This window comes from Strongylocentrotus purpuratus, unplaced genomic scaffold (genome assembly GCF_000002235.5).
Source record: "Strongylocentrotus purpuratus isolate Spur 01 unplaced genomic scaffold, Spur_5.0 spur5_scaffold_4, whole genome shotgun sequence".
In the NCBI taxonomy this organism is placed as follows: Eukaryota; Metazoa; Echinodermata; class Echinoidea; order Camarodonta; family Strongylocentrotidae; genus Strongylocentrotus; species Strongylocentrotus purpuratus.
Genome location: NW_022145610.1, coordinates 34,160,722 through 34,181,586, shown reverse-complemented (window position 1 = coordinate 34,181,586; position 20,865 = coordinate 34,160,722). Strand labels below are relative to the sequence as shown.

At 36.6% G+C, this 20,865-nt stretch overlaps 1 protein-coding gene across 2 annotated transcripts in view; it reads left to right on the top strand.

Annotated features, from left to right (window-relative positions):
* Positions 1 to 19,385, top strand: part of LOC755833 — a 37,428-nt gene extending 18,043 nt beyond the window's left edge. The window contains exons 9-25 of one of the 2 annotated variants that reach the window (XM_030997435.1): positions 1,820 to 1,936; positions 2,425 to 2,612; positions 3,095 to 3,212; positions 4,360 to 4,449; positions 6,198 to 6,249; positions 9,791 to 9,904; positions 10,277 to 10,384; positions 10,816 to 10,931; positions 12,360 to 12,594; positions 13,370 to 13,516; positions 14,087 to 14,224; positions 14,879 to 14,992; positions 15,458 to 15,574; positions 16,244 to 16,371; positions 16,836 to 17,040; positions 17,332 to 17,481; positions 18,028 to 19,385. In XM_030997435.1, coding sequence (XP_030853295.1) covers positions 1,820 to 1,936; positions 2,425 to 2,612; positions 3,095 to 3,212; positions 4,360 to 4,449; positions 6,198 to 6,249; positions 9,791 to 9,904; positions 10,277 to 10,384; positions 10,816 to 10,931; positions 12,360 to 12,594; positions 13,370 to 13,516; positions 14,087 to 14,224; positions 14,879 to 14,992; positions 15,458 to 15,574; positions 16,244 to 16,371; positions 16,836 to 17,040; positions 17,332 to 17,481; positions 18,028 to 18,602 — 2,712 coding nt within the window. In that variant the 3' untranslated portion in view covers positions 18,603 to 19,385. The remainder of the gene's footprint in view (positions 1 to 1,819; positions 1,937 to 2,424; positions 2,613 to 3,094; positions 3,213 to 4,359; positions 4,450 to 6,197; positions 6,250 to 9,790; positions 9,905 to 10,276; positions 10,385 to 10,815; positions 10,932 to 12,359; positions 12,595 to 13,369; positions 13,517 to 14,086; positions 14,225 to 14,878; positions 14,993 to 15,457; positions 15,575 to 16,243; positions 16,372 to 16,835; positions 17,041 to 17,331; positions 17,482 to 18,027) is intronic. The other variant, XM_030997436.1, reaches the window with a different exon arrangement.
* The last annotated feature ends 1,480 nt before the right edge of the window (positions 19,386 to 20,865 follow it).

Here is a 20,865-nt window from a genome sequence, read left to right as displayed (position 1 = left end):
GGAACAATCCTGCCCCCTCCCTGCCCCCTCCCTGCCCCCTCCATCACACAAACATACTCACCCTCCATCACACAAACATACTCACCCACCCACACACATACTCACCCACCAACCCACCCCACCCCCACCCCACACACACTACTCACTCAGTGGATGTCTGCCAACATTCTCAATTCAAGAAAAATATGCTAAATAAGTTATCCAGGCCGCAAAATAGAGTTACGCTTTTAACAGGCTCACGGTGGAGAAGAAAACAAATCTTAATTAATCTTAAGCTGCTCCCACTTTAAGAAATGTGATCCCAGCTTTCCCACTTTAATTGCTATTTTCTTTTCCTCATCCCTATACTTAAAAATGCTTTTTTTCATCTTTTCTAAAGTTAGTACTCGCCCCCCCCCCGATCTTGAAGTAAATGTAAAATACTTCACCATGAAAATGATAGTATTACACATTTGTATTCTGTATGAACTACCTACCAACCCAACAAATATATCTCGCCATTCTAAATCTTTCATTTCATCTAACTCAAAAAGTTGTATTAAAGCCTGCCATTTACTTTGAACGCTCCCGCAAGATAAAAATAAATGTTTGTATGTTTCTATTTCCTGCTTACAAAACGAACATAAATTATCACCAACAAAACCAAATCTATGAAGATGCTCATTAGTGTTTATGGCTCCATGCAAAAATTTAAATTGAAATTCACGTTGTTTTCTAATGAGTATAGTAATTCTTGGTCTAACAAATATTTCTTTTAATTCTTTATCTATAAAATCATAATCATTTTTCCCATCCCTTACCTGCAAATCTTACGTTTGTTGCAGTGCTTTGATAAAATAATCATAAATTGTTCTTGAACAATACACACACACAAACACACGCATACGCACACACACGCACACACTTTAAATAAAAAAACAATTTTGTTTTATTTCTCCAAATGAGTAATACAAACCATAACATACAATTGAATAAAATAAAAGTGTTCAATATTGATGCTTTTACATAAACATAATTAAACACAAACTTATTTGCAGTATAATATAACTTAGCAACAAAGTAAACGTATAAGTACCTAAACATAATATGTCAATTGTAAATGTTATTCACTAATATATATTACAAAACAAACTTAAACAAATCTGTAGGTAATTTTACTGGAACAATCCTGCCCCCTCCCTGCCCCCTCCCTGCCCCCTCCCTGCCCCCTCCCTGCCCCCTCCATCACACAAACATACTCACCCACCCACACACATACTCACACACACATACGCACACGCGCACATCTGCACATACATACACACACACACACATATATATATATATATATATATATATATATATATATATAAAAGTGCGAGAATTCTCAACTCTGACATGACAACGGGTGTTCCTAGACCATTTTCTTCACGCCTATATATATATATATATATATATATATACATATTTACCTTACGGCGTCATTAGACGGACATGTGCAATGAAAAAAAATGAGTCATTAATTAGACATGGTAAAAATCAGAAATATCTGGTAGATTTGTTCTTATCATATATTATTAGTCCAGGGTGACACCATTAACATATATATGAACATGAAGGTACATGGCTAAAGGGAAAGTGGAGAAATAAAAAAGGCGATTTACTCAGAAGTACCCAAAGTGGATTTAGCTCCTTTTGTAATGAAACTCTTCATATACGTATATATGAACTAAATGATATATGCATAAACACATGGATGTATACACGTACAAACACACACACATGCTGCTCAGATCAAAGGATAAAAAATATAGATATATATATGTTTTCATCATTGTAGAAAGAAGCTCGTGAATACTACGGATGTGATACCATTGAGGGAGTCGAACTGGAGGACGATTATGGAAGGTTTCCATCTGGAAGTGCTCTCAGTCATTTTGAGTCCCGATTGATGCCGGTAGGATTGTTTAGATGTCATTTTTCGTTTTAAACTGTAAAATTATGTATTACATTGGATGATGATAATCTAAATTTCGATCAAAATGTTGAAGATGTTACAGCTTTTGTATCTGTTACATTTTTGCACCATGTCCCGAGACCCCTATTTTCTGAAATTGACATCCCAATGTTCCGAGACCCCTGTCAGTTCCGCCAATTCGACATTTCTAAGTTCCGTTACTCCTGTGTCCCGTTTCCCCTACGTTTAAATACCCTCATGTTCGACACTCCTACATGTAGGTTCCAAGACCGACACCCTTAATTGCTGACATCCGTATGTTCCGATACCGCTATGTTTATACAAACCTATGTTCTGCCAACCCCCGTGCTGCAAAACCTCCATTGGCACCTTTGTTATGGTGTCTCTGCCCAACTTAATCAGCTTAATGATAAAGGGTAAAGGTTAAATTAATAACTAGCACTTATTGTTTACCTTTTGTTTGTTAGACCGAGTCGATGGGGCCGGCTTTAACTAATGGGCGAACATTCTCTCGTTTCACTTTGGCATTCCTCGAAGATACCGGATGGTATAAGGTGAACTATGACCTCGCTGACCCATTCACTTGGGGTCGTGACCTCGGGTGTGGCTTTGTCAACAAGAGTTGTAAATGGTGGATGGACACTCAGAGAAACAGGTGGGGAAGAAACTTGAGTAGGAAACCAATACAAGAACAAGAAGCGACTGATAAATAATACTTATAGTTTAATGTGGTATTTTATGAGAAAAATAGAGAAACATATCGATACGCACAACAATGTCGAATATATTACTTCATACTAATGATAAAATTTGATACATAAATAAAGAAGTATAACTATGTCAAGCAACCAGTTTTGCTTTTTTGATTGGGCCTTCGTATACTGAATTCAAATTCAACCTAGTTATATATGTACATGTAACTACAAGCAAACCAGAGCAATTTAAATATATTTGTACTTAATCCAAAATACCTCTTAATTAGTATCATACTTCTTGTGAACAAAACTGAGAAACTGAAGAGATTTTTTTTTACAGAGATTACAGGCCCTTCAATATATTGAACACTTCTTGTTTCAATTTATTTATTGCTAGTCATTGGATTTCTTTTTACTTTCTTTTTCGTGGTCTGTCATGAAGAGGGTTGTCTCTAAGCCCGTACTGCGAAAATTCCCTTGAACTGCTCTGTGACGTTGAAAGCAATGCTGCCTTCTGTTCTAACATAAAGCACGATGAACCACTGCCGGATCAATATCAGGTACCAACAAGGATTTAGAATTCAATGTCGGAGAAGATTTTAATTTGTATGAGGGTTGAGGGTTCGGAACCCAGCCCGGCACTTAATTCTTTTGACAAGACATTAATCCATATGTCAACTCTCCACGCAGGTGTAAATGGGTACCTGGCAATTTCTGGGTTAATATAGGATTTTCCGGCCAAATTCGCGAGTTTGTCATTTAAATTAATTTGTCTTGCGTTCAAATTCGACGGTTTTATTGCTGTCAGATATACCTTGGGTTTATATTCCTTTTTCTAGTTTCAAATCTATGAAGTTTTCGTTAGAATCTATGTATGTTTTATTCAAATTAATGAATAATGTGCTTTTTTCGCTATTTGGTCATTCGATTTGGCGCAAAACGATTTCTGACATCGCGAAGGTATACTTTTAGCATTCGAATTCATTTGTAGCATTCCAATTAGCACTTTGTGCACTTAAATTGATGGTCCATATACATTTCTCGTATATTACACATTTTTTATAGTTCATTCTTTTTCTTTTTTTCTGGGTTGTACTTCTTCCCCCTAACATTCCTAACTTGAATAAACATAATTCGAATACGAATGACAGGTGTTAATTTGAATGATAAAAAAGACGCCTCGACAAGTGACGATTAATTTGAATGCTAGTTGAGCAGTTTTTAAATTAAATGACAGATCTATGAAAACCTTCGACCAAAATTCTAAATTGAATACCAAAAATTGAAAATTGAACTTAAATGCAAAGTAAATGAATTTGAATGACAAACTCGCGAATTTCGCCGGGAAATCCTGTACTAATCGCTGTTGTTGTTATAATTGTTATTATTACTGTATATGATAACACTATATCTGTTAGTTTTCCAGTTATTGGCTTAAAATGAAAACGGATAAAAAAGATGATAATGCATTATTCCAATGAATGAAATCAAATGTGTATTGGTGTCACGGTGATTAAGGCAAGTAACATGGTGTGACGGTTTGATCTTTCTCATATCGTGTTACGATTTGGAACATTAAATCATAATGTTGTATCAGTATATGACTTCCGAATGATCCATCAATCATGCGGAAAATAATACATTTGAAATGGCACAAAGGAATAATCATAATGCTTCTTTTTTCTAAATTATTTTATTCTACTTCAGTATTTTGATTCTCTTCCCGGCTTCAACGAGACGGATATATCTAGTGTTGGTGGTGCGTTTATGTTCGATGATCATTGCCCAACAATTTTCGTAAGTTGAATCAAATGTTATCTCTTTGTTTACCAACTTACAAACCAAATAATTGATGTGTTTCAAAGCGGGAGAATTGAGACTTCATTGGTTATGCTTATGGACAAGTATATGACTCCTCCAAATTCAAAATCATAGTAGTAACTACAAGAAAGAACAAGTAAACTTTTCAATCCCAGGTCATGTCACAGTCACATTACATCGTAATATAAAATAGTATACAGATATTGACTGACAGGGGGTGTACTAGTAAAGAGATATCGACTGCTTTGAGAGGCCTGGCTGTTTTTACAGGCTCTCGGGAACGTGCGCACATCCTGTCATGACCCCTCGGCGCGCCTGGGTACAGCCAAACCTCGAATATTAAAGCAGTCGATACTTCTTTTATTTGCCGAATTGAAACTAAAATCTACCAAGAATTTTTACCTTATCCTTTAATTGAGTAAAGATTGGTTAAAACATCACGGAAAATCTGAGAAACTGTCTGTTTATCTTCGCTGCAAAAATGACTGAAGGTTTCAATCATTTGGGAATCGCAGACAAAAATCACTGTATGGTGTCCGCGCTCGCACAGAGAAATTTTTAACACGTAAACCAATGGGGATCTGAGCACAATTCATTTATGCGGCCTGTTACCCGGGGCAACGGGCATCTTTAAAAGGGCTAATGACCGGTAGGCGGGTATGAGGGCACTTTTCAAAAGACTATTGACTGGTAGGCGGGAATGTCTAAAATAACGACTGCAATGTTGTCCAATCAGAGGGCTAGATTTCTAAAGAGGGGTATATAAAACATTCTTTTGACCGCTGAAGGGAGTTATATTTTCCCAAGTGGCTATATATTTATAGTTATAATATGGTCACGAGGAAGAATATAACTCCCTTCAGGTCCGAAGAATGTTATATACCCTCTGCCAGTCAATATCTGTTATATTAGCCTTTGCTTTGAATATCAATTTTTTTTGGGGGGTCCTTTTTTTTTTGCCCGAAATTGTTTTCTATTTATTTTCGAAAAAAACAAATGTAGAACGAAAATAGAGAAGAAAAAAATAGACGAAAAAAAAAATTCCGAGGAAAAAAAAAATCGAGAAAAAAATACCTTATGTCCTCAAGAGGGCGACATGCATTGATTAAAAATATATTCATTTCACCAGCTAGTCAATGTGACCGGCCAGGAAAATATAACAATTACGATCCTCGCAATCAATATGACGTGACGAGCTCTGGACCAATCACATCTCGGTATCTGTCTAAGCTATAAGTGTTTATTTCACTTACAATAAAGTAGAACATAGACAAAGGTTTCCAAAGTCCAAAATATTTGTAAGAAATATGTACATTGTTGAAAGATGCTGTCACCAAAATATAGAAAGATGCGCATTTGGGAACATAACACTGTGTATTCGATTATTCGAGTATTCGTTATAAATTTCATATCTTAAATATCGAGAGGCAAATTATGAAGGGAAAGTATAACATGATTAGAAAGGCTTTCAAGAAACCCACTTAAGGGCAATCTCTATACCCTATTATAATATCAAGAGAAATACTCCTCAGATTACGTAATATTTCACATTTCAATATGTGATGTATAAGGCTATTGAAAGTGCCTAAGGTTGAAGTTTGGAAGTGTCTGCAATCGTGTTGAAAGTTTACCTTGCATCTCATTTTTTTGTGTACACACTTTTTTAAATAATATATAATTGGGTATTTGCTTTTCTTATCTGTGACTGTCTTCTATATATATAGCCTCTGGGTAGACTACAAACCAATGATTACAGGCGACAAACATGTGACAAAGGTTAGTGAAAAACACAAAAAATATTATTAAGATTTTTGCTTGAGAAAGAGTTTGTTTATCTTGCAGGCGATGCACCCTCAAAATTTTGATTTGATTTGATCTGATTTAATTTAATTTGAGTTTATTCTTCATAATTGGACAGGAAAAAAAAGGAAGATTTTATTCAAAAGCGTTTCACGTCTAAATACAGCCGGGCATCTTATGCAATAGATATTAGGCAGCGAAGCAGAAGTATTTTGTATGAGACTATTCGACGAATTACATTTTAAAAAAGGTTAAAGGTAAAGTCCAGTTCTGGTCATGCGATCGGAATGTCAAAAACGTTGTGGAATCGACCAGAATAGGTTAATCATCTACCTTATAAGTATTGGTGTGTACTGCAAGGTTCTTGAATCATCAAAATGATAAGAAATTTGGCCCAGTCTTGGTAAAGTTACAAGCACTGTACACAGAAAGATGTATATGGGACTACACGACACGTGCGCGATATCTATCCGGTCCAGATTGATATAATAATTTACCAAATATATCGATTAGTAGTCGGTTTCCCGGCAAAATTTATATCATCACGTATTAGTCCAAAGATTTTCTATCACCTGATTGGTAATAAGAGCTTCCATTTCATCTTTTGAGAGGGGGGCGTTTCCAAAACTGGTCTATATTTTTAAGTTCTCCTATGATAATAAAGATTTTTAGATGGCAACTGTTATAGGCCTATTATACATCGTGAGGAAGAATTAAAATGCCCCACAGAGATCGATAGAGCCTGACTGATGTAAATGATGTTTTCAACTTGGATGATTAAGAGAAGGTTGATATTGGGGAAGGTGAACAAGGATTTGCGAGCTTTTTAATTCTTTTTATAGTTGAGTGAAACAATATCATAGAAAAATATTTCCAAAAGATTGCTCTTCTAATCCCCTTTTATTCAAAATATTCAAGTTCAAGTTCAGTTTATTTCACATCCAATAACAAATTTACATCTATATAAAATTCAAATACAATAATATAAAATGCAATATATATAAAATATGTCATGATATAAGAACAAATACAACAACAAAAGTAACAGTAAAAATAATTAATGGTAGAGTAGGGATGTGAGGGACTAGCAAAGGCAAAGGCTGGTCCCTTTTTTCTACAAACCCATAAGTAAAATCTTCATTAATGCAAATATTGACAATGAAGACATTACATTAACTGAGACATACTACACAGGACAGACAGAATTAATGAAAGCTAAATAAGTATATTGTAACTTGTTATTTGTTTTGGTTTAAATGTGCTTAAAACTAGATAATGTTGGACATCATTTGAGTGATTCTTGAAAGTTGTTCCAAATAACGGATCCTTTATATTTGACTTCACTTCACTGTACACACCAATTCTAAGGGCTACATTATCAACCTTTTCTTTCAGTTATTTCTTCTTCGCAATTTAATGGCATGATCAGAACCTTATCTCTAATTTATATATGTTTTTTTTAAATTCACGCTGTGCAGAGTCGGCCCTCCCGGGGGGCAGGGGGGGGCACAGTGCCCCCCACTTTTTCATGCACTCGAAAAGTGCCACTTTAACTTTGTAAGAAGTGCCCCTTTTGACATAGGAATAGTGCCCCTTTTACTTTGACAAGTGCCCTATTAATTTGCAAAAGTGCCCCTTCCCCTGTTCAACTCTGATAATTGCCCCTTTTATTTAGACAAGTTCCCATTTTCATTTGCAATAATTGTCAATATTCCATTCTCATAAGTGCCCTTTTTAATCTCTAGTAAGTGCCCCTTTTCAGGTATGTGAAGTGCCTCTTTTCACTTTTGATAAGTGCCCCCTTCACCTCTGATAATTGCCCTATTTAAATCTGAGAGAGAGGCCTCTTTAACTTTGACAAGTTCCCCTTTTCCTTTGTAAGAAGTGCCCCTTCCCCTTTTAATAATTATATATTTTATAATTATATTTTCACATGTGCTCCTTGTCCTAATGATAAGTTCTCAATTCAAAAAAGAGCCCCTTCCCCTTCTCATAAGTGCGCCTTCTCTGGTAAATGACCCATTTCAGGTACGAGAAGTTACTCCTTTTCACTTCAGATAAGTACACCCCTCACCTCCGATAAATGCCCCTTTAATATCTGGTCATTGCCCAGTTTATTTCAACAAATGCACATTTTCCTTTATTATAAGTGCCCCATTTCATATCTGGTCATTGCCCCTTTTCAGGTGCGATAAGTGCCTCTTTTCACCTCTGATAAGTTTCATTTTAACAATGATACGTGCACCTTTTCCTTTCTAATAAGGAACTTATTACTTCTTATAAATGCCCCTTTTCACCTCTTATAAATGCCCCTATCAAAATCTGATGCGGCCCTTTTTCCGTCGACAAAGACCCATTTTCTATTTTCATGGCTGACTTTTCCTCCCTGGTTAGTGCCTCTTTTTGAGGGTGTACGAAGTGCCCCGTTTTCACCTTTGATAATTTCCATTTTGACAATGATACGTGCCCTTTTTCCTTTCTAATAAGGGACCTCAATTTAAGTTCAATTCAAGGTTTATTAAAAAATATCTTCGCAGCCGTAAAAGGCTGGATTGCGATACAGTTCACAGATAAAAACACGCAAAATTACAAAGTTATACATATCAATTACATTGAACATAGATTGGCATAAATTAAAAATAAAATATGAAATATATAAACAGAAAACCAAAGAGTTCAAATGTGAGTTTCAGAAAAATGGGTTGTTCAAATTACATCAGGAGTTTAGCGATTATTTTAAAACCATTGTAAACATCTAAAGACAAAATGCGAAATTGCAAAAGATTATATTTCAAATTAAAAACTCAACTTTGAAATAAATAGAAGATAAGTTTGTTCATTAGAAGTAAATGATCGATTTACAATATCCACATGGTAATTAGTTAAATATATTGCACAAAGTTTTTAGGAAAGTACCAACAACAAAAAAAGTTTTTAGAAAAGCTCAAGTGGGGGAAAAATTACGCTGCCCGGCAAAACCTCGCGTAGCGCTACATAACCTTTTGCTGGGAGTTAAATTGCGCGTTCGGGCTTTTTTGTTTCCAGCAAAACGTAATGCAATTTGAGAATAAAATAAATAAGGTAAATATCTTTCTCTAAGAATAGTTTTGGCTACATGGAACAATGAAACATCGTCGTTCTTAGCACTTGAAGTAGGTGTTAAAACTTCAAAAGCGTTTTTCTCGGTTCCCCCCCCCTTTTTTTTACAGCGCCCACACTACGCGACCTTTTACCGGGCACCTGATGTGCTAACTGGTAACATGGCAAATTAAAGTTTAACATTCATCTTCATCAACTAAAAGATATAATTTCTTCTTCACAGTTTAATGGAATGAACAGAACCTTATCTCTAATTAAAAAACTCTTTTCACGTTGTGTGATATAATTATCACCTGATCTGTCCAACAGATAAAATTTATACATTCATCTTCATAAATTAAGAGGTATAATTGCATAAAAACAAGTAGATATTTGATAAGCCTTTGTGACATGATAAATTGTCCTATTACCCCCACAGAAATCAACGAATGTGACAGTGACCCTTGCAACAATGGAGCGACTTGCTCGGATATAATAACGGGCTATTTCTGTACATGCACCGCAGAATATGCAGGGCGCCACTGCGATTACGGTACGTTGAAGAGAGCATAAAAACCAAAGTTTGATGCATTGATGCATGTAAAGACTAGCAGTGGGAGTGTCTAGGTATAGAGGATAAATCACCGGACTATGTGGCTAGTAATACGTGGTTCAAATCCCTGCAAAGACACTAATATTCTCTGGCAATACATTAATCCACATATACCACTCTCCGCCGAGGTGAAGTGAGCGGATGACAGTTAGGTTGATTCCTCAAATGCTTAAGATATTATTCAGATTAAAATACAGAGCAATCAGGTAGTAGTTATATCAATGTCTTCAACGAATTTTAATAGACCTTAATATTTTGGACTCCATTGACACGAAGAAAAGACACTGGAACTGATTTTCCTCTATATCGCAGGTAAAACCGTTTGTTCCACATCAAATCAATGTGCAAAGAATGAGGTTTGCAAAGATGGGCTGTGCAGCTGTGGACACGGTCGGATCAGAACAGAAGAAGGTTGTCAAAGTAAGTATTATCACATGAAAATACAACTTCATTTGATAGGTAGACAATTATATAATGCCTGTTGGAATTATATAGCTACTCGGTTTTGGTTTTATAACATAATAATCACTATAGGTGTAAAAATATCTACACCAACGCATATAAATATAAAAATAATATCGTTGAAATTTAGGATTCTCATAAAGTCGGACAAGGTGACATTGAAACAAAGGAAGGGTTATTTAATAGACCTTTTGGATGTCCTCAATTCTTAGTCGAAGGTTCGCCATGACAGGCTTCATGGGTAAATTTTACATTAGTATTATTATGAGTATTACCATTATTATACCATTCTGATTATTCTGATTATTATGATTATTATTTTTATTATTTTTCATGTTGTTGCTGTTACTTGTAATATATATTGCAATTAATGATCTTTTTTCTTCCAGTTCCGAGACGATTCGACATGTGGTTTCAAATTACAGAGGTCAACGGGTCTCTTGCAATATACCCTGACACTTTCAAATCAAGTGATGAAATAATCAGAGGAGAACTAGAGTATGCGGTATGAAAACATCCATCTTATTACATTTTAATTCAACAAAATAAAAAAATCAATCAATCAATCAGATGTTTAACGCTTTACTTTTAGGAGGCGAGATAGCTCAGTTGGTAGAGCAGTGGTGTCGTAATCCGGCGACCCGGGTTCGGAACCAAGGCGATGCGCGTGTGCCCTTTGGTATTAGGCATTAATCCTATTTACCAGGTCTCTCGGAGTGGACCTAAAGCCGTCGGGTCTTATGGTTGCTTACTAACAAGCATTGTGCTTTTTTAGCAGTCAGGTAAGATAACCACCACTACACATACACACAAACATAGCTTAAACAGAAATCTGCCACTTCCAAACGCTGCATTTACGGTATTATGCATTATTTTTTGGAAATGCAGAATTAAAGTGTTCAAAGAAATATGCAGTTTCATCTACTGTTTACCAGGCATGTAAATGCTTTTTACCATTAAAATTCAATATGCTGTTTAAATATTCGTTTTAATGACTCGGTAACATTGCCTGAAATTCTGAAACGAAATCCTGCATTTAGCTCATGCTGCAATCATAATTATAACTTAAGGTCAATCAGGAATCCCATGGCTTTTACAAGCCGATCGCCTGTCTGATATCAAGATATTTATGACTGGAAATCGAAATTTCATTTTTCGTTTTGCTAACGGCTATTATAACACTACAGTCTTTAGGGGAAAATGATTATGGTAAAACCGGTCACTCAAAGAGTTTTACTTTTTGAGGCACTTCGTGATCATTTTGACGTACAACCTTTTTTAGGGCTTCAATATTATACCATATCACAGACATCAATAACACTTACACGATGCATCTCAGATTTAACATTGTTAAACAATGCCTTTAAATGCGGATAGAGATTGAATAAAAATGAATGTCGGTACTAATTTTACTTCCCGGTTGAAGATTTAGACATACTATTTCAAAGTGTGATGAGAGTACTAAGAAAGCAAAGCGCACGATCGCAAAGACGTGAGCCTCACAATTTGAAATATGCGAAAAAGACAATAATATGTTTCGTAATCTGAACAGGAGTTCTGAAGGCAGTTGATTTCATGTTTTATTCAGAAACGGGAGTCATAGACAAGTGTAGACTATACAGGTAATATTGGTACTAAGTTAGGCCTTTCACAAAGTTGGTTATGTGGGTCGAGGAATGTTTGAACAACGTAGAGCGGTCCCCATGTGGAAGTGAACAGCATGCCGGACCGGATCGCCGTAACACAGCCGAGTTCATAGAGAAAGGCAAATTCACTTTTGATTGTACTATAAAAAACGCTACAAATGCTAATTATTTTCCGATTTTCCTTGAATTTGTCATATAAAGACGGGAAAAAAAAAATCAAACCTAATGTTAACTATTAAAAATGCCATGAATGGAATGCTCATTATTTGCCCGCTTAATTCCTTCAGATTTTTCACCGGTTATCAAGATGGGAGATCTTTGTTGACTCCGTATTCAGTGTCGAAATCAAGTCCTTCAATGGGAGTCTCGGAGTAGAGATAGACATCGTTCTCGATGCAGGTAGTACTCCGGATGACGTAATGATTTATGATCTTATGACGGATTCTTATTTGTTTGCCGCCGAAGATCTGTCGTCTGGATACACATCTTACACCGTGAATGTTAGCTCTATCGTTGTTCAAGGTAAGCGATGGGCCAGGGCTCTGTGGTTAGCGAGTCTGGAAACTTGAAGGTTTAGGGTTCGAAATCACGATCAATATTCTGCTTTTGGGGGCATTATTTCTTAGTTACGTATGTTATTAGTTAGGAATTAAAGCAGAATTATGAAAATAAAACCTGTAGATAATGAAAACCGGTTTCCATTGATGTAGGTCCTAATATTTGTCCTACTTTTTTATAACGTAGACCTCTTTTCCATGATTGTTGGACACATCAATTCCAGGGGTAACTTTCCAAATATACCCTATTGTTTGGCCCGGACTAGGCAATACGTCATTGTAATGAAATTGCCTGGGGTTGATTTTTCGCGATTGTGTTTTTTAAATAATAATAATAATAATAGCTCACATTTATAATGCGCCTCATACTTTGTTTCTAGGCGCAGCACATATTATTACCCCGGTCATCGGATTCATGCTTACCCGCACACAAGGTATGCACATTCTCCACTCCTTGGGGAGCATTCCATCCAGTCGCCATTTTACAAGCGCCATTGCTAATCAAACCACATTAGCTTTCGCATCCTACCGGGTACCCATTTAACACCTGGGTGGAGAGTGGCAAATGTAGATCAATGTCTTGCCAAAGGGCATTAGTACCGCGGTGGGACTTGAACCAAGGACCTTGTGATCCACAGTCCGCTAACAAATCCACTCGACCACGACACCCCTACAAACCCCTAAAGAGTTATTTAATAAACGCTCCAATGACATATAGAAAACCCATCTTTCTGTCTCAGATTTGGATGAATGCGATGAAATGGAATACTCCGCTTGCTCTGTATATTCTACTTGCAACAACACGATTGGTTCCTACCAGTGCTCCTGTTTGCCTGGCTTTGGAGATCAGGGGGATCCGACGGATGGGCAAGGAACGGTCTGTATTGGTAAGATAATGATGCAGATTGAAAGATTCAGAAGCTAACTTGGCCAAAGATATATCTCCACTGACTATCTACATTGTTTTGTTTTGTCATTTTTGTTTTTGCTTGATACTAGATTCATATTTTCTGCTCCATTCTCGCTGGGATTGGCATTGGATAGGCCTTACCCCTTCGCTAGTTATGTACCGTAGTTTTTATTCCACGTAGTAGGGGTGTCCTGGTCTAGTGGACACATCACCGGACTGTGGATCACATTGTTCGCGAGTCCAGTCTCAGCACTAGTGTCCTTTGGAAATACATTAATCTACATTTTTAACTCTCTACCAAGGTGAAGTAAATAGGTACCCGGTAGGATGAATTTCCTTGAATGATTTAGCGCATTTTCATGGCGACTCAACCACAGCCGGGGTAATAATATGAAACCTTATCAAGTGCAGCAAAGTTTATGCAGATAATAGTTGCGCTATATAAATAGACATATTATTATTTTAAGAAGGTAATACATGAGCTATTGAAGAAAAAACTTTAGTTGAGTTTTGACAGTCTTTATGATCACGTTCTTTATTCATTTAGATATCGACGAATGCAGTAATTCATCCTTAAATGAATGCTCTCCGTTCGCCCGATGCACGAACACAGTCGGTGGATATAACTGTGTTTGTCTCTCAGGATATGTAGACGCTACTGGGAGCTCTGGAAGATTATGTGCAGGTAGGCAGTGATAATCAATAATATTTTTCCACTATCGCCAAAACTAACGCTTATAGGCTATTGCAAGAGAGGTGCCTAAAGGATGCTGCTCTCTATAGCGTATAGAGAGGGATTTGTCAATGTTTTGACCTATAGTTGTGACACGCGCACGCGCGTTCTTTATCGTCAAATTTATGGAGCTAGCTCCTACAATAGAGAATGTATGTAGGAGGCAGTCGCGGATCCAGGGGGGGGGGGGCTAGGAGGGCCCACCCCTTCCCCCCTGGGGAAAAAAATCGGTAAAAACACGTTAATTTTACCCTTTTGTGGAGATGGGCCCCCTCCCCTGGCGCACAAGGGGGGGGGGGTGCGATTTTTCAAATTTTCGAGGGCCAAAAAGAGAAAGTTAATGCTAATATCTACCCCCCCCCCCCCCCAATGAGCGAAAATTTTCGGGAGCAAAAAAAAAAAGCCACTATAGATTTTAAAAAAGACCTGGGCCCTGTCTTACAAAGAGTTGCGATTGATCCAAATCAATCGCAAGTCTTCTAATCAATCGCAAGTTTGCAGTCTTCTATCTCTTATGTAAATAGTTGCGATTGATATCAACTCTTTGTTAGACAGGGTCCTGATGCACATTATCAAATATTCAATGAATTTCCCCCATAAAATCAGATATCAACGAGTGCATCTCACAACCATGCTTCAATGGCGGTACATGTAGGAACTTCAAAGACAGATTTACATGTGAGTGTGCTCCAGGCTATGAAGGACAGAACTGTGAAACAAGTAAGTATCTTTTTACATTATCATCATATTTTCTGAACAGTTCTCATACATGTATTACAACATGAGTTATTGATTTCTATCAACAATATGCTTTTGTTTTGGCAAAATTATGCAATTACCATCGATCACATTTTTTATTAAGATCATTTTCATTCATGTTACTTGGTTGTCATGATAAAGCAAAACGCTTTGTAGAAAAGTAAAAATTTAGATAAAAGATATTGATCAAAATCGGATAATCTATAGAAAAGTCTTAAAAAGTCTAATTGATGAATTTTACTATACAGTCACACGATAACTTGCAATTTCGAGTAATCATTCTCTTCCTGGCTCTCACACACAAAATGATTTCAAAACAAAATTACCCCTTTTCTCAATTATATTGGAAACTGTGGTACTTGCAATGGGAAGAAATACAATCTCTCTCTCTCACACACACTCACTCTCTATCTCTTTCTATGTTAGTGTTGGAGTCCTGTATAACTGAAGACCGATGCTCTACAATAAATCACGAGTTCTGCAGTATATCTGGGTTGTGTACTTGCAAGCAGGGTTACCGCAGAGGAAATGGAATATGCCAGGGTAAGATCATGTTAGACACCACGCGCACTTTCCCCACCCGCACTCCCCCTCTCTCTCTCTCTCTCTCTCTCTCTCCCTCTTCTTATCTGTGTATATATATATATATATTTCATTCTTTCTTTCATTTCTTTCATTCTTCTATGTTCATTATTTTGTTATTTGTTGGTGGCTAAATAATATCGACGAGTCTGGGCCTTTAGAGCCGGTTGAGTTTGATAATGGTCGTTTGGAGGACTTATCAATAGCGATGATGATGATGATGATGATGACGATGATGATGATGACGATAATTATGATAATAATAGTATAGTGAAAATGATTTTGATAGAAATGATAACAATAATCATAATAAAGATACAAAGAATAATAATGATAATAATTATAATATGAATGATAATATTAATAATAATAAGAATAGTAATAATAATTCTAAGTCTTGCCTACCCAGCGTAGCCTCGTGAGCCACGAAACGTTTCTTCCTTAAGGTACATCAGTCATATTCTTACCCCGGATATCTTGAATTGATATATTATATTGATATATATTATATTTTATATTTGTGGATTACATATAGATTAATATATTATTGAATACCTATGTGATTCTATATATTCTGATATGTGTTTGTTTTGTTTGACATTGTATTTTTTTTAATTGTCATTACTCAAGCGATTGGAATCTATAAAGGTTCGCTTAGGTTCATATCTCTCAACGGATCGCCCCTGTTCTACACGTCTGCTCTGGCCGATAGCTTAAGGGACGGGTTTCAACAATTAGCCCAACAGCTACGAGGCACGGTAATGTCTAAAACTGTAACCTCCCCCCTGCCCTCCTCCTTCTCTCCTCCAATTCCCGCTTGACTATCTTTTTGTGATTATCATGATGATAGATTTAGAATAATAATGTTTTGAAGATGTAAAACATAACACAGGATAGTGACAAAAAATATACGGGACTGAGGATGATTTGCCTCTATACTCGTGAGAAAGCAACCGGAATTGAAAGAAAAGAAGAAAAAATATTGCACCAAACATTTCTAACTCTAACCCCACCACCCTACATCTTAATGAAATTTCTGCCTGATGTAAATGTCATATCACTTTTGAAGAGGCCTGATCCTGTGGCTCAAGGTTAGCTAGACGTGCAACCTATCAACTATAATGTGGAAATGCTGACTAATACGAATATCCTTTCTTATTCTAAGATAAAGCTGTTAATCCAATTTGTTCTATCACATTTTTCATATCTGTTTATTCCCAAGCTCCTCTCTGCAATCCCGGATATATTGGATGTGTCTTTTACCTCGTTCCGTGCCGGTAGTATCATCGCAGAGTTTGACCTGTTCGTCGTGGACGGAACGGCAAAAGTTGCAATCACAACCGCGGTCATGGAAGGCCTTGGCGACGGGACCCTCATTGCGGGTCAGGATATAGTTGGTGTGGACCCGAATAGCATGATCATTGAGGGTAAGCAACTAAGCACGAAAGGTTATCGATGTTTCTTCATTAAAGGGTACCAATCACCTCAAATATGCTCTGTATTTGATATGTTGATATTTACACATATTAATTCTACAAAGAAATAATACAGGTTTAACACTCTAAGTCAACATTAAGCAACTTGTGACTATATTTTTATTGTTTGGTGATTATTTAAAATATTTCCTCCTCTCATTCTGTTTCTCACGTTCTATATCTTCCACTCTCTTTCTCTCTGTCAACTCCTCTCTCTGTCACCACCCTCTCTCTCCATCTCAGACCAGAATGAATGCATCTCCGCCGAGCTGAATGACTGCTCCCTGGTGGCGGCTTGCACCAACGAGCCTGGAACTTTCTCCTGCGCTTGTCCTCTGGAGTACACAGATATCTCACCTACTGGTGCGGGCCCGGGAAGGGTGTGTGAGAAAGGTAAAATAGTGATATACAGGGCAGTGGGGTATGCAGTAATTTAAAAAAAAAATTATACTCACGACTTATTGTTGTTGAATAATGTGTGTGCGTGTGTGTGCGTACGTGCGTTTTTTTGTGTGTGTGAGTGTGTGTGTGTGTGTGTGTGGGTGTGCGCGCGCGCGTGTGTGTGTGTGTGTGCATAAGCCTTTCGATGGAGGGGGTGGACTTCACACCGTTATAGGCCTATGTAGAAATATAGCTGTGTGCGTTTCTCCATCACCAAATAGTGTGGGTGTCACTTTTTTTTATCTGAGTGTATTTGATGTACCAGCCTAGGGGGGGGGGGGGGGGGGTAAAGTGATGGCTGTAGTGGTTGGGTACATGGAGTTACATGGTGCTCGAAAGCAAGCCCTCTTGTAAGGCGAAGGGTGAGGCAAGGCATTACATCCAATCATTGGAAGCCACTGGAAGTAATCATCGACAATTCTTTTGTGTCTTTGTGCTTTTTCTCTTAATTTTTATTGTATATTTCTGTAACTTATCATTTTTGTTTGTTTCTTACAGACCAAGTTGAAAAAACCGATTCTATGATCACCATCGTCATTATCTCAATCGTCATTGGTGTCATTTTCGTCCTCTTCGTCGCGTTGCTCTTCTTATTCATCTGCTGTCAGATATCAGCAAATAAATCAAAGAAAACAGACACGCGGCAAATCCATAATGATCACTACCGTTACAAGTATCCTTTGAGCTTAGACAGGCCGCAATACCGAAACCATAGAGGTCCAATAGGAACTGTTTCGAACGCCGTGTACGGGTTCGACGAACCACCCAGTCAGCATTTCGATCAGGGGCACGATCTAGAATTTGGCCGACATCGCTTGGGATATCCAAGTCGCCCTCGTTTGGCCCTTTCATACCCCGTACAATATCATTTGCCTCTTGAATATCCCGGTCACCACCGTTCAGCCCTTGTATATCCAGATCGCCATCCTTTTGCCGTGAAATATCCCAATCGCTTTCGTCTAGCCCCGGAATATTCAGCCAATCAGGGTCGTTTGGCTCTAGAATACCCATTATCGAACCCGGTTGCCAGGGCATATCCCGATCACCATCGCAACGAATTCATTCTACGATAGAAAAGGAACAAAAGGCAACATCCCACGACCACAAAGCAACATCCAACATTGATCTACGATAAATAGGTTGGAAACTTGAAATATAAATTCCTAGTTTTGCATCATTTCCTCCTATCGATAATCCTATTCTATTAAACTTCTAATTTACTTTCAAGTGATGCCTAACAGATACAGTCAACGGTAGGACTACATATGAATTGAGCAATATCTTTACTAATTCGAGTAAAATTGTGAAAATTGAATTTTTCAATGGTCGCAGACCGGTATAATGTCATGACACTAAAACCAAGTTATCACGCCGTTTCCCCCTTAGCTTAATTATTTGGATATCAGAAACATTCGTCTTTTTATCTGACTTGTTGTTTGTTTGTTGAGTCTTTTCTGTATTTCCCCCATGTTTTTTATTGATCATTATTGATAGTGTAATAGCATTATTCGAGTTCCTCCCATCGTCACATGATGTGTATCTACTTTTACTTCATTCCATTTCGCCTTGTTCCTTCCTCTTTCTATCTTTGGATTCTCCTTTCCAATCTTCTTATTCTTATCTTCACCCAACAGTCCATTCTTCTTTACCGAGTTTGGCCAACTTGGTTTCAGTTGGTCACAACATGGCGTACATTCTATGGTTTTGTGCTTGCCCGACAAAGCAGTACTAGCCATATTGTGCCCAACTCAAGCCGGGTTGGCCAGGCTTCCTTGATCAAAGGCACTGACCCTCACCACAAAAAAAAGGTTGATATAACACGGGGAAAATTGAATTCTAAGAGATGTGATTTTTTTTTTAAATGTTTAATGAACGATTATCATATTTCAATTTGTTTTTTATGCGTATATTTAGCAGAGATTCTTTTGTTTTTCGAGTTTTTCATAAGATTTTAAATGTTTGTCATCAGAGTCTTACACTGATTTATGAGGTGAGCATATCTTGTATAGGTTAGGCTATTCTAGCGGTTATCAAACTGCCTGTCTTAGTATGGGACCGGGTTTCTTATTGTAATTTAGTCAGATAAAATTCTTCTTTTCATTGACTTGTGTATTAAAGGTGTATGTACTAGTAAGATTTACCAGGGTTTTGAAGAAGGAAGTATAACAGCTACCTTGATTTGGTATCTATTACAGAAAAATATTGGTAAATTAATCGTTGGCTAAAATCATACGGCTATTAACATTTCTGGGTCCTGTCACGCAAAAATCGATGTTATTACTATCAAACATAAAAGGCTTTTGTATTTCTACTCCAGCTGCAAGCAACTGAATCTTATTATATATCCATAACATGATCGCAATTGTAAGTTACCCTATTGTAAAGTTCTCTGAGGAGTTAAGATTAACTTTAGAGGCGAACAATTAATCGTAATTTGTTTTATATTACAGGGCCTATAGAACAGAATTGAAAGAAGTTCCCCCTTAAAGAGGCTCTCCAATCTTATTATTAAATCATTAATTTATTTATTAATTTATTGCAACCATGAGTTGGATTTCATACAGTAAAAAAGGCAGGCATATTAATGGTTCACAATATAGTTATATGTATATATACTTTGTACAATAAAACTGTATAAATTGACACTTTAAATACATAGATATGAAAAGAAGGAAAAAAACACACTCAAAAGCAATCGCATTTAAACATAATTATAAGGTACATAGGACTTCACAGGACCAATAATCATATATCAACTGACATCAACGTATTGTTCAACAAATAAAATTAAGAAAGATAATGAAAGAAAGAGAGAGACAGTAAACCCAAATTGAGTGATGGAAATAATGCATTATTCCTAAAAATATATCCAGTCAAATTCAATTGGTATTAAATTTGTTACATTCTATATTATTTTGAAATTCATATAATAAGCAAATGTGTAATTTAAGTAAAACGTTTACACGGCACTTTAATTCAATATAAAATTGACAATAATTATTAATAATTAAATTTAATACCCTGTACAAAAGGTTGAATACAAGTACCACCAAGTTTAATACTAATAAATCGATGTCGTATAATAATGACAAATATGTAAAATAAGATTTAAACATATTTATAAGGTACATTGGACTTCACAGGACCAAAAATCATATATCAACTGACATCAACGTATTGTTCAACAATTAAAATTGAGAAAGGTTTTGAAAGAGAGAGAGAGACAGTAAACCCAAATTGAGTGGTAGTATGATGCATTATCCGTAAAAAAAAATATCCAGTCAAATTCAATTGGTATTAAATTTGTTACATTCTAAATTATTTTAAAATAAATAT